General features: G+C 29.1%; 1 protein-coding gene across 2 annotated transcripts in view; it reads right to left on the bottom strand.

Moving 5' to 3' along the window:
* The window catches only part of LOC144445539 (uncharacterized), a 61,828-nt gene extending 49,625 nt beyond the window's left edge, over positions 1-12,203 (bottom strand). For both annotated transcript variants that reach the window (XM_078135128.1, XM_078135129.1), the window contains exon 1: positions 11,299-12,203. In XM_078135128.1, coding sequence (XP_077991254.1) covers positions 11,299-12,202 — 904 coding nt within the window. In that variant the 5' untranslated portion in view covers position 12,203. The remainder of the gene's footprint in view (positions 1-11,298) is intronic.
* Positions 12,204-18,652: the final 6,449 nt, after the last annotated feature.

Below are 18,652 nucleotides of genomic sequence, written 5' to 3'. Positions count from 1 at the left end.
ATTATTTGGTCATGATTTCATTCTTATTCCATTCTTATTTGGTCATGATTTCATTCTTATTACTTTATTATTTGGACATGATTTCATTCTTATTCCATTATTATTTGGTCATGATTTCATTCTTATTTCATTCTTATTTAGTCATGATTTCATTCTTATTACTTTATTATTTGGACATGATTTCATTCTTATTCCATCATTATTTGGTCATGATTTCATTCTTATTTCATTATTATTTGGTCATGATTTCATTCTTATTCCATTATTATTTGGTCATGATTTCATTCTTATTCCATTATTATTTGGTCATGATTTCATTCTTATTCCATTATTATTTGGTCATGATTTCATTCTTATTTCATTCTTATTTAGTCATGATTTCATTCTTATTACTTTATTATTTGGACATGATTTCATTCTTATTCCATTATTATTTGGTCATGATTTCATTCTTATTTCATTATTATTTGGTCATGATTCATTCTTATTACTTTATTATTTGGTCATGATTTCATTCTTATTCCATTATTATTTGGTCATGATTTCATTCTTATTCCATTCTTATTTGGTCATGATTTCATTCTTATTACTTTATTATTTGGTCATGATTTCATTCTTATTCCATTATTATTTGGTTATGATTTCATTCTTATTTCATTCTTATTTGGTCATGATTTCATTCTTATTCCATTTTTATTTGGTCATGATTTCATTCTTATTCCATTCTTATTTGGTCATGATTTCATTCTTATTCCATTATTATTTGGTCATGATTTCATTCTTATTCCATTATTATTTGGTCATGATTTCATTCTTATTTCATTATTATTTGGTCATGATTTCATTCTTATTCCATTCTTATTTGGTCATGATTTCATTCTTATTCCATTCTTATTTGGTCATGATTTCATTCTTATTCCATTATTATTTAGTCATGATTTCATTCTTATTACTTTATTATTTGGTCATGATTTCATTCTTATTCCATTATTATTTGGTCATGATTTCATTCTTATTCCATTCTTATTTGGTCATGATTTCATTCTTATTACTTTATTATTTGGTCATGATTTCATTCTTATTCCATTATTATTTGGTCATGATTTCATTCTTATTCCATTCTTATTTGGTCATGATTTCATTCTTATTACTTTATTATTTGGACATGATTTCATTCTTATGCCATTATTATTTGGTCATGATTTCATTCTTATTTCATTCTTATTTAGTCATGATTTCATTCTTATTACTTTATTATTTAGTCATGATTTCATTCTTATTCCATCATTATTTGGTTATGATTTCATTCTTATTCCATTTTTATTTGGTCATGATTTCATTCTTATTACTTTATTACTTGGACATGATTTCATTCTTATTCCATTATTATTTGGACATGATTTCATTCTTATTTCATTATTATTTGGTCATGATTTCATTCTTATTCCATTTTTATTTGGTCATGATTTCATTCTTATTACTTTATTATTTGGACATGATTTCATTCTTATTCCATTATTATTTGGTCATGATTTCATTCTTATTCCATTATTATTTGGTCATGATTTCATTCTTATTCCATCATTATTTGGTTATGATTTCATTCTTATTCCATTTTTATTTAGTCATGATTTCATTCTTATTCCATCATTATTTGGTTATGATTTCATTCTTATTCCTTTATTATTTGGTCATGATTTCATTCTTATTTCATTTTTATTTAGTCATGATTTCATTCTTATTCCATTATTATTTGGTCATGATTTCATTCTTATTTCATTATTATTTGGTCATGATTTCATTCTTATTCCTTTATTATTTGGTCATGATTTCATTCTTATTACTTTATTATTTGGTCATGATTTCATTCTTATTCCATTATTATTTGGTCATGATTTCATTCTTATTCCTTTATTATTTGGTCATGATTTCATTCTTATTTCATTATTATTTGGTCATGATTTCATTCTTATTTCATTATTATTTGGTCATGATTTCATTCTTATTCCATTATTATTTGGTTATGATTTCATTCTTATTACTTTATTATTTGGTTATGATTTCATTCTTATTACTTTATTATTTGGTTATGATTTCATTCTTATTCCTTTATTATTTGGTCATGATTTCATTCTTATTTGGTCATGATTTCATTCTTATTACTTTATTATTTGGTTATGATTTCATTCTTATTACTTTATTATTTAGTCATGATTTCATTCTTATTTGGTCATGATTTCATTCTTATTACTTTATTATTTGGTTATGATTTCATTCTTATTCCTTTATTATTTGGTCATGATTTCATTCTTATTTGGTCATGATTTCATTCTTATTACTTTATTATTTGGTTATGATTTCATTCTTATTACTTTATTATTTGGTCATGATTTCATTCTTATTCCTTTATTATTTGGACATGATTTCATTCTTATTTGGTCATGATTTCATTCTTAATACTTTATTATTTGGTTATGATTTCATTCTTATTACTTTATTATTTAGTCATGATTTCATTCTTATTACTTTATTATTTGGTCATGATTTCATTCTTATTCCATTATTATTTGGTCATGATTTCATTCTTATTTCATTATTATTTGGTCATGATTTCATTCTTATTACTTTATTATTTGGTTATGATTTCATTCTTATTACTTTATTATTTAGTCATGATTTCATTCTTATTACTTTATTATTTGGTCATGATTTCATTCTTATTCCATTCTTATTTGGTCATGATTTCATTCTTATTTCATTATTATTTGGTCACGATTTCATTCTTATTACTTTATTATTTGGTCATGATTTCATTCTTATTCCATTATTATTTGGTCATGATTTCATTCTTATTCCATTCTTATTTGGTCATGATTTCATTCTTATTACTTTATTATTTGGTCATGATTTCATTCTTATTCCATTATTATTTGGTCATGATTTCATTCTTATTCCATTCTTATTTGGTCATGATTTCATTCTTATTACTTTATTATTTGGACATGATTTCATTCTTATTCCATTATTATTTGGTCATGATTTCATTCTTATTTCATTCTTATTTAGTCATGATTTCATTCTTATTACTTTATTATTTGGACATGATTTCATTCTTATTCCATCATTATTTGGTCATGATTTCATTCTTATTTCATTATTATTTGGTCATGATTTCATTCTTATTCCATTATTATTTGGTCATGATTTCATTCTTATTCCATTATTATTTGGTCATGATTTCATTCTTATTCCATTATTATTTGGTCATGATTTCATTCTTATTTCATTCTTATTTAGTCATGATTTCATTCTTATTACTTTATTATTTGGACATGATTTCATTCTTATTCCATTATTATTTGGTCATGATTTCATTCTTATTTCATTATTATTTGGTCATGATTCATTCTTATTACTTTATTATTTGGTCATGATTTCATTCTTATTCCATTATTATTTGGTCATGATTTCATTCTTATTCCATTCTTATTTGGTCATGATTTCATTCTTATTACTTTATTATTTGGTCATGATTTCATTCTTATTCCATTATTATTTGGTTATGATTTCATTCTTATTTCATTCTTATTTGGTCATGATTTCATTCTTATTCCATTTTTATTTGGTCATGATTTCATTCTTATTCCATTCTTATTTGGTCATGATTTCATTCTTATTCCATTATTATTTGGTCATGATTTCATTCTTATTCCATTATTATTTGGTCATGATTTCATTCTTATTTCATTATTATTTGGTCATGATTTCATTCTTATTCCATTCTTATTTGGTCATGATTTCATTCTTATTCCATTCTTATTTGGTCATGATTTCATTCTTATTACTTTATTATTTGGTCATGATTTCATTCTTATTCCATTTTTATTTGGTCATGATTTCATTCTTATTCCATTTTTATTTGGTCATGATTTCATTCTTATTCCATTATTATTTGGACATGATTTCATTCTTATTACTTTATTATTTGGACATGATTTCATTCTTATTACTTTATTATTTGGACATGATTTCATTCTTATTCCATTATTATTTGGTCATGATTTCATTCTTATTCCATTTTTATTTAGTCATGATTTCATTCTTATTACTTTATTATTTGGACATGATTTCATTCTTATTACTTTATTATTTGGACATGATTTCATTCTTATTCCATTATTATTTGGTCATGATTTCATTCTTATTCCATTTTTATTTAGTCATGATTTCATTCTTATTCCATTTTTATTTGGTCATGATTTCATTCTTATTCCATTCTTATTTGGTCATGATTTCATTCTTATTCCATTATTATTTGGTCATGATTTCATTCTTATTCCATTATTATTTGGTCATGATTTCATTCTTATTTCATTATTATTTGGTCATGATTTCATTCTTATTCCATTCTTATTTGGTCATGATTTCATTCTTATTCCATTCTTATTTGGTCATGATTTCATTCTTATTACTTTATTATTTGGTCATGATTTCATTCTTATTCCATTTTTATTTGGTCATGATTTCATTCTTATTCCATTTTTATTTGGTCATGATTTCATTCTTATTCCATTATTATTTGGACATGATTTCATTCTTATTACTTTATTATTTGGACATGATTTCATTCTTATTACTTTATTATTTGGACATGATTTCATTCTTATTCCATTATTATTTGGTCATGATTTCATTCTTATTCCATTTTTATTTAGTCATGATTTCATTCTTATTCCATTTTTATTTGGTTATGATTTCATTCTTATTACTTTATTATTTGGACATGATTTCATTCTTATTCCATTATTATTTGGTCATGATTTCATTCTTATTCCATTATTATTTGGTCATGATTTCATTCTTATTTCATTATTATTTGGTCATGATTTCATTCTTATTCCATTATTATTTGGTCATGATTTCATTCGTATTTCACTCTTATTTGGTCATGATTTCATTCATATTTGGTCGTGATTTCATTCTTTTTTCATTCCTATTTGGTCACGATTTCATTATTATTTGGTTAAATTTAATTTTCACTTGGAATACCTACTGACTGCCTTGATATTTGGTGGGGACACTACTTCTGGTGTCTAGTTGGGAAATTGTTCAAAGTAAAATGCTTTCAATACAGGTGTGTAATTTGTCATTTTTGGTCAAAAAACTTGAACTCCCAAGCCACTTTTCAGATCGGTCTGATATTTGGTGGGAAAATTCATAGGAGTGGTTAGATAAGAATTGTTCATGACATGATGATCTCATCAGTGATATGAAAACTAGGGTAACCAGATTTAAACTGAATGCCTTCCGTAAGGGCAAAGTTTTGATATTCTTGTTTTTATAGAGATTTGTTGGAATACAATAGAACATGTGCAATTAGTTATTTTTCCTCATTTATTGTTAATTGCCAAGATCATGATGTAAATAGTTTTGTGTGTTGTCATTATTTCATTTGTTTTTGTTTTCTGTTGTGGTTGTTTGAAGTTTTTTCTTTTCACTTTTGCATTTAATGCTCCTTTTTTTAACTTTCATATTTTTTGTTTCGTTCAGTAATTTGATATATATTTGATATCTTGCTTTGTTTTTTAACAGGGTAGTATATCATATTGTGGCCTCTGAACTAGTTTAGTAATATCTTTGTTTGTTTGTATGATTCTGGGCTCGAAAGAGTTTTAGTATTGTATGCTTTATGACAGGAGGAGGGTATTGTTGAGGTGTATTTGTTTGTAATTGAGGAGTTTTGCTATTATTCTGTCAGTATTTATTTATTTTCTTGTTTTGGACAATTTTTAAGTGGTAATGTTGGTTTCTGACAATTGCTTTTTTGTTTTGTGTGCCTTCTGGCAATTGTTATGTGTTACAGTCTCTGGATATTGCCTTCTGACAATTCTTTTTATTTCTGCCTTCTGACAATTGTTATGTGTTACAGTCTCTGGATATTGCCGTCTGACAATTCTTTTTATTTCTGCCTTCTGACAATTGTTATGTGTTACAGTCTCTGGATATTGCCGTCTGACAATTCTTTTTATTTCTGCCTTCTGACAATTGTTATGTGTTACAGTCTCTGGATATTGCCGTCTGACAATTGCTTTTTATTTCTGCCTTCTGGCAATTGTTATGTGTTACAGTCTCTGGATATTGCCTTCTGACAATTCTTTTTATTTCTGCCTTCTGACAATTGTTATGTGTTACAGTCTCTGGATATTGCCTTCTGACAATTGTTTTTTATTTCTGCCTTCTGACAATTGTTATGTGTTACAGTCTCTGGATATTGCCTTCTGACAATTCTTTTTTATTTCTGCCTTCTGACAATTGTTATGTGTTACAGTCTCTGGATATTGCCTTCTGACAATTCTTTTTTGTTTTGTCTGCCTTCTGACAATTGTTATGTGTTACAGTCTCTGGATATTGCCGTCTGACAATTGCTTTTTATTTCTGCCTTCTGACAATTGTTATGTGTTACAGTCTCTGGATATTACCTTCTGACAATTGTTATGTGTTACAGTCTCTGGATATTGCCTTCTGACAATTGTTATGTGTTACAGTCTCTGGATATTGCCTTCTGACAATTCTTTTTTGTTTTGTCTGCCTTCTGACAATTGTTATGTGTTACAGTCTCTGGATATTGCCGTCTGACAATTGCTTTTTATTTCTGCCTTCTGGCAATTTTTATGTGTTACAGTCTCTGGATATTGCCTTCTGACAATTCTTTTTTGTTTTGTCTGCCTTCTGGCAATTGTTATGTGTTACAGTCTCTGGATATTGCCTTCTGACAATTCTTTTTTGTTTTGTCTGCCTTCTGGCAATTGTTATGTGTTACAGTCTCTGGATATTGCCGTCTGACAATTGCTTTTTATTTCTGCCTTCTGACAATTGTTATGTGTTACAGTCTCTGGATATTGCCTTCTGACAATTGCTTTTTATTTCTGCCTTCTGGCAATTGTTATGTGTTACAGTCTCTGGATATTGCCTTCTGACAATTGCTTTTTATTTCTGCCTTCTGACAATTGTTATGTGTTACAGTCTCTGGATATTACCTTCTGACAATTGCTTTTTATTTCTGCCTTCTGGCAATTGTTATGTGTTACAGTCTCTGGATATTGCCTTCTGACAATTCTTTTTTGTTTTGTCTGCCTTCTGACAATTGTTATGTGTTACAGTCTCTGGATATTGCCGTCTGACAATTGCTTTTTATTTCTGCCTTCTGGCAATTGTTATGTGTTACAGTCTCTGGATATTGCCTTCTGATAATATATCTTGTTTGCCTTTGGTTTTTGCCTTTGATTCTCTGCCTTAGTCATTTTTTTTTTCCAGTTGATCAAATCTCAACTAATTCCCGTCAGTGGGATTTCTCCTTCTGGAGTAAATATGTTAGTGTTTGTTTGAAGGGTTGGTGAGTATATGAGTGAGTGTTGTACAAGTGTATTAACTCTGATATTAGTGTTTGTTGGTAAAGTTAATGACTGTAATGTGTTTGAATGTCTGTTGTATCAGTAAGGATGCAAGTGTTGGTTTGTAAGGGTAATAATGAATGTAGGAATGTCTGTTGCAGTTGTCTTCCTCTCCACCTGGATATCTTCAGTTGGTCAAGGGGAATCCATGACATCCCAAAAAAGAAAAGAAAAAAGAAAAAAGTGTTAGATATTGAGATCATGGCTTGAAACAAAGCATCTTGGATTGTTATTCTTTGTTTATATCAATAAAAGTTGAAACAATTACATATATTATATGAAAGTTGTAAGAATTTGACATCCAACCAATTTCTAATCAAACTAAATTGTGTATGTATGTATGTATGTATGTATGTATGTATGTGTGTATGTTTATTTGATTGATTTTGGTCATTCAAGCTTTAGGGCACAATGACCTATTTGCGTAATTACATATAGTTGTGGAAACTCAGTTTTGAAAGATAATAAATGGCGTTTGAGAACAACTTTTTCAGTTAGAACAAATTTTGGTTGATATGATATTGTTTGCCAGAGACTGGCGACAATGTAGAAAAATAATGTACAGTGAAAGTTGGTTGTGTATTGCACTATGCATTTACATATGAAAGGAGATTCGATCATGATGGTTGAGAGTACATCAAAGTATGCAGTACACTCATTTGAAGATGAAACATGAAGAAGAAAAAAAATCAGATCAGAATCGCAAAGTTGGGTACGTGCCAAAAAAATCTGACATTTCCTAACACCAACATTAATTACGGAGCCTTCAAGACACAAGAAGTGTTCAGAGGTACCCCAATTCCGTCAAAATTGACAAATGTAGCAACGCATATGCAGCATTTTGAAACAGCCAATACGCTGACATCTTGCTGACGTTTTGTAGCGTTTCATTCGGGGTAAACATCGGATAAAAAAAAGGCACAAAAACGGATGAAATAGCCCTCAAAATCAAAGCAAACGCTACAATTATTGCAGCTACTGTCCGTATACTACGTTTTTTTGGACACATCTGGTTTTGGTAATCTTAATCAACTTATGCTACCTCTACCAACTGTTAACATTTTTGGGGTAATTGGAGACACTTGCTTACTAAATTTTTGATCTGGATGACAACCTCAGTGTGGACTTCGGAAAGCAAAAGGTGCCACACACATCACAGTAGACTAAACAATAATTGTTCTTCTATCACACATAACGTTAGTTATCTGTCAAGTAAAAGAACAATCCAGCTTGGAAAATAATGAACTTTGATTTTATATGACATTTATTACTTATACTACAACCGTATGGCAACACTTCCTATTGTAATAAATGGAAAGTAATCCATTTCAAATGTATTTGATTTGAGAGATCAAAATGGCATGCCTCACATGGTGAGGTATTATATGAACTTCTCCCAAGCCCGGCCTGGTGAATGCCGAAAATGGTCAGTGATTTCTAGCATTCTAACATAATAGTCTCCATCTGACCTTTTAGTTCAAACAAAAGTCATGATCAAAACATGCAAAGCTGTAAATAATATGTATGATTACTTACCCAATGCTTTGAATATCACTGACAAGGTTGGCATGAAACCCCTAACAAACAGAGTCTTTCTCAGTGTAGAGCAGCTTACCGTAGCTTCATGGTTTACCTTACATCAACGTTGGTGGCGCACTTGCGACACGAAGCGCATGTGCGACCAGACGAACAATCGATTAATTACTCAAATTGTTATTAATATTCATGGGATTTTCATCAAAACCTAATCAGTTCTTGCCATTACCCTAAGAAACATGTCTATCAAATTTTGTTCGAATTGATGCAGCCGTTTTTTCCGAAAATGGTGATACAGACACATACACACACAAACCAGACTTTTCATGCCTTCTTATATATCTTTCCTTATGGAAGGAAAAAATGTGTGACTTTTTGGTCATAAATCAATAATTCCAGAACTACTGAGCAGAATAGAGTGAAATATAATGGTAGCATTCTTAAAGGCGTTTAGATAAAGAATTGTTCATGAAATGATTATCGTACCAGTGATATGCAAATAAGGTCTAAATGTGTCTTTTTTGTCAAAAATCTGTAATTCCAAAACTACTTAAGGTAGCAGTAAAGGCTATTTTTCCCCCATTTCTTTGTTGTATTAAAAAAATCATAAAAAATGTCAGAATGAAGATTTTGCAACCAAACTTGCAGCAAACATCCTTCTTGATATAATTGTTTTAGGAGTATTATTATTTTGTGTTTCTTTATGATTAATGAAATATGAAAATTAAATATTTTTTATACTTTCATTTCTATCTGGGAAACTACATGATGTTTTACTCTTTTATTGACAGTTATATATTCCTTATAAAATTTTCCAACTTCTGTCGGTGGTTTTTGTCAATATCCATCTTCATTTTTTAAAATGAATTTTTAGAACTAAATTTTGGTAAAAACATGAGTGCTACACTGGCAACACCTTGTTATCAAGCTATACTTGCTACGTCGAAAAACCACCAACAGAATTTTTTATAATGATGTGATATCGAATAAAAAAAGTGTCATTCTATAGCCATGAGTAACAACATGTATCAAAAGCTTTAAAATGGGATACAAAGGGTGAAAAATGACGTTTTTCGTGTATTTTTAGCATTTTTTACAGCCCCTTTTTTTTTGTTCACTCGTCTATGAATTCCTGATGCAATATACGTGATCATTTGGCTGTTACTATGGGCGTTTGCATACATTTTTTGAATGTTTATTCATTTGTCTATCAATTCCTGCTGTTATATTTGCAATATGTTATAAGTTGGCTGTTGCTATGGGCGTGGTCTTGTTGCTAGGCAAATTTACATACATTTTTTGAATGTTTATTCAATTGTCTATTAATCCCCGTGGTTATCTTTGTGAAATACACCACTGTTTGGCTGTTGCTATGGGTGTAGTCATGGTTGCTAGGGATATTTGCATATCTATGGAATGTTTACTCACTTGCCTACCAGATGATGTTGTTATTTGACCAAATTATACTGTCATTTGGTTGTTGCTAAGAGCGTGGTCATGGTTGCTAGGGCCAATTGTGTCAAAATATGTTGAAGAAAATTTGCAGAATAACACCTCACATAACATCTCACCAAGTTTCAGTCTCATTTGAGATAAATCTTTGACCAGAATTCACATTTTTATACCTAATTTGCACATTACTGATGAGATCATTATAAGCTTAATATTGAGATCAAGGCTTCATTGACCAATATACTACTACTTGGCAGTAGTACTAGACAAGCTTAATTTGTAAGCATTAGTTAATTTGTTGCAATATATATATATACACAGAGTATGACCGAAAATTCAATTGTTGTTAGTGGAGCTCAAGGCACACATCACGACGAACCATATTGTCAATGCATGAATGTTTATGATTAATTACATTGTACACGAACATAAAATATCAAGTTTACATTCCATTTTGAGGTCATGGGGGGGGGGGGGGGATAAAGCTGCAAAACAGCTCTGACGACTTGTAGTCGGTGGCTCAATCATTACGAAGTCTGAACATTGTGAGCTGGTTTGAATGCGAGTTATTTTTCACCTGAAGCGTTAATGGGTGAACAATCGATATGTTCCGAGGGGTTTAAATTCTCCAATCATAACAAAAACATGAGAATCCTACCTAAATGCGTCGCCAATATTTATCTTCTTAGGCGTAAATATCTAATTTGTATGAACATTTGTATGAGCCTATATCAATTCCGTATATTATGTCTGAATTACGTTGAAAAGACCAAAGGTCCATATATATCAGGTTTGCATATCTGGCCAAAGTCGACAACTTGATTTTTAAGAAATTGTACACATCAATGTGGGTACTTACGTGGTCGTGCAGGAGGAGAAGGGGGTGATGTTTGTGATCTTGAGGGACGAAAACTTGGTGGTTTCAATTTTCTATTAATGGGTGGGGGTTGCAAGGTTGGAGGCAAACTCTGTCGATGACTCTCATCTCTGGATGATAATTTTGGACCTGGGCTGGGCCATTTCTTCTTTTCGATTGTACCTGGCGCATCGAAATTCTGATAAATATACGCTTCTTGTTTGTAAACTTTTGGTTTCTCATAGTACTCCAAGTATGGCATGTTGTTCATTTTGCCAACTTCGATATTTGGTAATTTGAATTTGTCTACTATCAGTTCGTAATCGGCGCTGTCGTCTTCAGCAACGAAGAATTCAACATCGTCATAATCTAACGTCATAATGCACATATATCTGACACCATCCACTTTGGTACTTCCAATAACGTACGTTTCCTGGACTTCTCTCATTAAGTTAAATATGGTGTCAGCTCCCCCCAGTTCGTGCAGCATTGCATGTGTATCTCGGTCATAATTCGTGAATTTGGCTTTGACGGGAAGTTCAAATTGATCTAACAGTTCATCGACGCTGTATTCGTTCTCGGGATTCACCGCCATATGACCATCCGGGATAACAGCCAGCATACCATTAAAACCCCTCGGAATAGTGATTTTTTCAAGGCTATTTCCTGGTCGCTTTCGAACTGTTGCCAGTATCTTGGATTCTCTACGCACGCCATGTATTTTACAAACATCTCCAGTTGAGAACGAGACATCATCCTCATTGGAGCCATATACCCCTTCGTGTACTTGCAGTATCTGAGGCAAGTCGTTCTCGTACTTCTCCACGAATTGCCTGAGTGTGTAATGGTCATCAGACCACTCCAAATTCTGAGCCAACACCTCGTCCTCATATGATTCTTTCGCCATGTTGTTTGCTAGTCCAGGCAGGGCACTTGATAACCAGTCCAGAGGCACTTGTCCGACAATTAACTAGAGCGCGCGCGCGCGTGTGTATGTGTGTTTGTTTGAATATAAATTCCATGCATACGTACGTACGTGCACGCTCTTCACCCCAGCGTGCACGCAACTGTTTCGTGTGAAAGTCTTATTAAACTTTGTTACAAACTGTCCAATATATCCCACAGTCAACAAAATAGGCCTTTACCTAATATGGTAATTACCATGTCATCATTGGTGAGGTTATTGAGGTCAGACTACTGTATACCTGAGGCTCGAGGTCACACTCAGTTCATTTGAACATGTTTTTATGTAACGCACAACAACAAAGATAGATGGGTGTTTATATGGCATGCCCCTGTTTATTTATTTAATTAATTTTTCCATCTATCTATCTATCTATCTATCTATCTATCTATCTATCTATCTATCTATCTATCTATCTATCTATCTATCTATCTATCTATCTATCTATCTATCTATCTATCTATCTATTTAATATAATAATTTATCTATCAGGTGCTTGTATATTTACTTCCATCGAGGTAAAATTTGCTCTATCTCTATTTTGAGTAAAATAGTTTTCGCGAGGGAGGTTGTAATACTACTAGTGACGTGTCAAAACCAAGTCAAAGATCTTGGCGTTGTCCTCTCAACTAATTTAAGCTGGGAGTTACACATTCAGGACATTGTCAAAAAGGCTTACAGTCTAGTTGGTTTGATAAAGCGTACCTGCAAGCATTTCCATGACAGTTCTTGTATCATTATTTTTAATTTATATTTCATATAAATATTATACAAGTTTGGTCACCCCATCAGAAGTATATTTAATAACTAAAATTGAAAGAGTCCAGCATAAATTCCTCAACTACCTTTATTTTGGAAAATCGTTCCCTGGTAAAGGAGTAAACCTCGATTACAATAATCTTTGTCAGTATTTTAATATTCAAAGTCTTCAATCTCGTAGGAAATTGCTGGATGCAGTCTTTTTTATATAAATGGCTCTTTTAACTCAATGTATATTGTTGCCAATGTTCCGTTTCATGTGCCATCCAGGAATCTCCATTCCCACTACACATTTAAAATGGCACGTTTTAATTCTACTCGAAGGAAAAACTCGTTTTTACCTAGGACCTTCAATTTTATTTTCAAGTCTCAGTAAGCCTTACTTTTAGAAAAGATGTCCTAAATGAAATAGTTGATGTGTGAATTTAACGCAATTTCGGTAAATTTATCTTCTTTGAATTTATTTTATTTCTATTTTTACTAGTTTTGTAAATATTGTATGCATTTTAGTCTTTCCAATTTCAGTGTCTGTAAATGGGGTAATCTTGTAGACATCTCAAATAAATAAATAAAATAAATAAATGAATACATACTAGTCTAATATCGTATTGCAAGTAGCTCCAGCTTGGGATGGGGATGGTCTCGATAAATGTTAATGTACTAGTCTAGCATATGCTATTGTAAGTAGCTACAGCTTGGGGACAGTCTCGGTAAATGTTATTGTGCTAAATGTATGTAATATGGTATTGTAAGTAGTTCCAGGCTGGGGACTGTTCTAGCTGCAATAATTGTAGTGTCTTGTTGCGGTTTTGAGGGGTTTTCGTATGTTTTGGTGACTTTTTAAGTTTTAGGTGCGGGTTAAACACTAAAACTTAAAAAGTCACCAAAACAGACGAAAAAACCCCAAAAACCGCAGCAAGACGCAACAATTATTGCAGCTAGGGACTGTCCCAGAACATGGTTTTGTGCTAGTTGTATTGTAATTAGCTCCAGCTTGGGGACGGTCTCGGTCAATGATTTTTATAAGAATAGTAATGCCCCCCCCCCCCCCCCATTAAACTTTTAGGGGGTTATGAACACAGTGTATTTATAAGCCCTCCACTTGGAAACTAAAAAACGCATTAACGAAACATTGGGAACTGCTAGAAAATAATGTAACCTTGAACAAACTCTACCCGACCACACGAATCATATCACAAAAAAGGAACAAAAGTCTTAAAGCTAAACTGAATTCTCTATAAGCCATAAAAGCCAGGCTGATCATAATATACTCGAAATACTCGCATCTCTGCTTGATGAACAAAATTGAATTTTAAGCCAAACAAAAGCGGGAACATTGTCCCGTTAGACAGAACTGCGACTGATGAAGGACCCCAACAGCCGGTCCGAAACGTCTAAAAAGAAGGGCCAACTAAGTATCGGCTCGGGGACGTATCGCCAATGTCTTCCTAGTCTTGCTGCTAGACGTTCGGGCTTTCTTTCGATACTATAGGCGAACGAAGTTCGCAGTGAGGGCTTGGATGTTCCATCCTCGATAGCGATGTTCGGTCGTGTGTCGTATTGTATCGGAAGAACATCCGAGGTCTAGCAGATAGACTAATGTCTTCCTTGCTAATTTACCCTAATACTAGGGTCAATAACCTTGACAAAACGGTCACGTGGATAACTGAGCTTCAAAACGATTTATTAACACACAAAAAAAATAATCAAGTCTGAACCAGCGTGGAAAAATATTTCCACTTATTAACAAACTTGATCTAACAACCCAAGCAGAGACAATTTACTTAGGTAAAGACAACAAGATAAACTGTATGGGGTGAGATCTATGGGGTGAGATCCCCGCCAAAATTAGGTGTTACCTTTATTTCAATATGATTTTATCATTCAGTGGCATTATTTCTTATTTCATCATTCTATCATTGTTATTTCATCATTATTTTTTTATTTTATCATTATTTTATTATTTCATCATTATTTTATTATTATTTTATTCCATCATTATTTTATTATTTCATTATTTATTATTATTTCATTATTATTTTATTTCATCATTATTTTATTATTATTTCATCATCATTTCATTCTTATTTGGTTATTTCATTCTTATGCCATTATTATTTGATCATTATTTCATTCTTATTTGGTCATTATTTCATTCTTATTTGGTCATTATTTCATTATTTCATACTTATTTGATCATTATTTCATTCTTATTTGGTCATTAATTTATTCTTATTTGGTCATTATTTCATTCTTATTTGGTCATTATTTTATTCTTATTTGGTCATTAATTTATTCTTATTTGGTCATTAATTTATTCTTATTTGGTCATTATTTCATTCTTATTTGATCATTATTTCATTCTTATTTGGTCATTATTTCATTCTTATTTGGTCATTAATTTATTCTTATTTGGTCATTATTTCATTCTTATTTGGTCATTAATTTATTCTTATTTGGTCATTAATTTATTCTTATTTGGTCATTATTTCATTCTTATTTGGTCATTATTTCATTCTTATTTGGTCATTAATTCATTCTTATTTGATCATTATTTCATTCTTATTTGGTCATTAATTTATTCTTATTTGGTCATTAATTTATTCTTATTTGGTCATTAATTTATTCTTATTTGGTCATTAATTTATTCTTATTTGGTCATTATTTCATTCTTATTTGGTCATTAATTTATTCTTATTTGGTCATTAATTTATTCTTATTTGGTCATTATTTCATTCTTATTTGGTCATTATTTCATTCTTATTTGGTCATTAATTTATTCTTATTTGGTCATTATTTCATTCTTATTTGGTCATTAATTTATTCTTATTTGGTCATTAATTTATTCTTATTTGGTCATTATTTCATTCTTATTTGGTCATTAATTTATTCTTATTTGGTCATTAATTTATTCTTATTTGGTCATTAATTTATTCTTATTTGGTCATTATTTCATTCTTATTTGGTCATTAATTTATTCTTATTTGGTCATTAATTTATTCATATTTGGTCATTAATTTATTCTTATTTGGTCATTAATTTATTCTTATTTGGTCATTATTTCATTCTTATTTGGTCATTAATTTATTCTTATTTGGTCATTATTTCATTCTTATTTGGTCATTAATTTATTCTTATTTGGTCATTATTTCATTCTTATTTGGTCATTAATTTATTCTTATTTGGTCATTAATTTATTCTTATTTGGTCATTATTTCATTCTTATTTGGTCATTATTTCATTCTTATTTGGTCATTATTTTATTCTTATTTGGTCATTATTTCATTCTTATTTGATCATTATTTCATTCTTATTTGGTCATTAATTTATTCTTATTTGGTCATTAATTTATTCTTATTTGGTCATTAATTTATTCTTATTTGATCATTATTTCATTTTTATTTGGTCATTATTTCATTCTTATTTGGTCATTAATTTATTCTTATTTGGTCATTAATTTATTCTTATTTGGTCATTATTTCATTTTTATTTGGTCATTAATTTATTCTTATTTGGTCATTATTTCATTCTTATTTGGTCATTAATTTATTCTTATTTGGTCATTATTTCATTCTTATTTGGTCATTATTTTATTCTTATTTGGTCATTAATTTATTCTTATTTGGTCATTATTTCATTCTTATTTGGTCATTATTTTATTCTTATTTGGTCATTAATTTATTCTTATTTGGTCATTAATTTATTCTTATTTGGTCATTAATTCATTCTTATTTGGTCATTAATTCATTCTTATTTGATCATTATTTCATTCTTATTTGGTCATTAATTTATTCTTATTTGATCATTATTTCATTCTTATTTGGTCATTAATTTATTCTTATTTGGTCATTAATTTATTCTTATTTGATCATTATTTCATTCTTATTTGGTCATTAATTTATTCTTATTTGGTCATTATTTCATTCTTATTTGGTCATTAATTTATTCTTATTTGGTCATTAATTTATTCTTATTTGATCATTATTTCATTCTTATTTGGTCATTAATTTATTCTTATTTGGTCATTATTTCATTCTTATTTGGTCATTATTTTATTCTTATTTGGTCATTAATTTATTCTTATTTGGTCATTAATTTATTCTTATTTGGTCATTAATTTATTCTTATTTGGTCATTATTTCATTTTTATTTGGTCATTAATTTATTCTTATTTGGTCATTATTTCATTCTTATTTGGTCATTAATTTATTCTTATTTGGTCATTAATTTATTCTTATTTGGTCATTAATTTATTCTTATTTGATCATTAATTTATTTTTATTTGGTCATTAATTTATTCTTATTTGATCATTATTTCATTCTTATTTGGTCTTTATTTCATTCTTATTTGGTCATTAATTTATTCTTATTTGGTCATTAATTTATTCTTATTTGGTCATTAATTTATTCTTATTTGGTCATTATTTCATTCTTATTTGGTCATTAATTTATTCTTATTTGGTCATTATTTCATTTTTATTTGGTCATTAATTTATTCTTATTTGGTCATTAATTTATTCTTATTTGGTCATTATTTCATTTTTATTTGGTCATTAATTTATTCTTATTTGGTCATTAATTTATTCTTATTTGGTCATTAATTTATTCTTATTTGGTCATTATTTCATTCTTATTTGGTCATTAATTTATTCTTATTTGGTCATTATTTCATTTTTATTTGGTCATTAATTTATTCTTATTTGGTCATTAATTTATTCTTATTTGGTCATTAATTCATTCTTATTTGGTCATTAATTTATTCTTATTTGGTCATTATTTCATTCTTATTTGGTCATTAATTTATTCTTATTTGGTCATTATTTCATTCTTATTTGGTCATTAATTTATTCTTATTTGGTCATTATTTCATTCTTATTTGGTCATTAATTTATTCTTATTTGGTCATTAATTTATTCTTATTTGGTCATTAATTTATTCTTATTTGGTCATTAATTTATTCTTATTTGGTCATTATTTCATTTTTATTTGGTCATTAATTTATTCTTATTTGGTCATTAATTTATTCTTATTTGATCATTAATTTATTCTTATTTGGTCATTATTTCATTCTTATTTGGTCATTAATTTATTCTTATTTGGTCATTATTTCATTTTTATTTGGTCATTAATTTATTCTTATTTGGTCATTATTTCATTCTTATTTGATCATTATTTCATTCTTATTTGGTCATTATTTCATTTTTATTTGGTCATTATTTCATTCTTATTTGGTCATTAATTTATTCTTATTTGGTCATTAATTTATTCTTATTTGGTCATTAATTTATTCTTATTTGATCATTATTTCATTCTTATTTGGTCATTATTTCATTTTTATTTGGTCATTATTTCATTCTTATTTGGTCATTAATTTATTCTTATTTGGTCATTAATTTATTCTTATTTGGTCATTAATTTATTCTTATTTGGTCATTATTTCATTCTTATTTGGTCATTAATTTATTCTTATTTGGTCATTAATTTATTCTTATTTGGTAATTAATTTATTATTATTTGGTCATTAATTTATTCTTATTTGGTCATTATTTCATTCTTATTTGGTCATTAATTTATTCTTATTTGGTCATTATTTCATTCTTATTTGGTCATTAATTTATTCTTATTTGGTCATTA

Source organism: Glandiceps talaboti, chromosome 14, assembly GCF_964340395.1.
Source record: "Glandiceps talaboti chromosome 14, keGlaTala1.1, whole genome shotgun sequence".
NCBI lineage: Eukaryota > Metazoa > Hemichordata > Enteropneusta > Spengelidae > Glandiceps > Glandiceps talaboti.
Note: the sequence above shows the minus strand (reverse complement) of the source record. Positions and strands in the feature narration are given on the sequence as shown.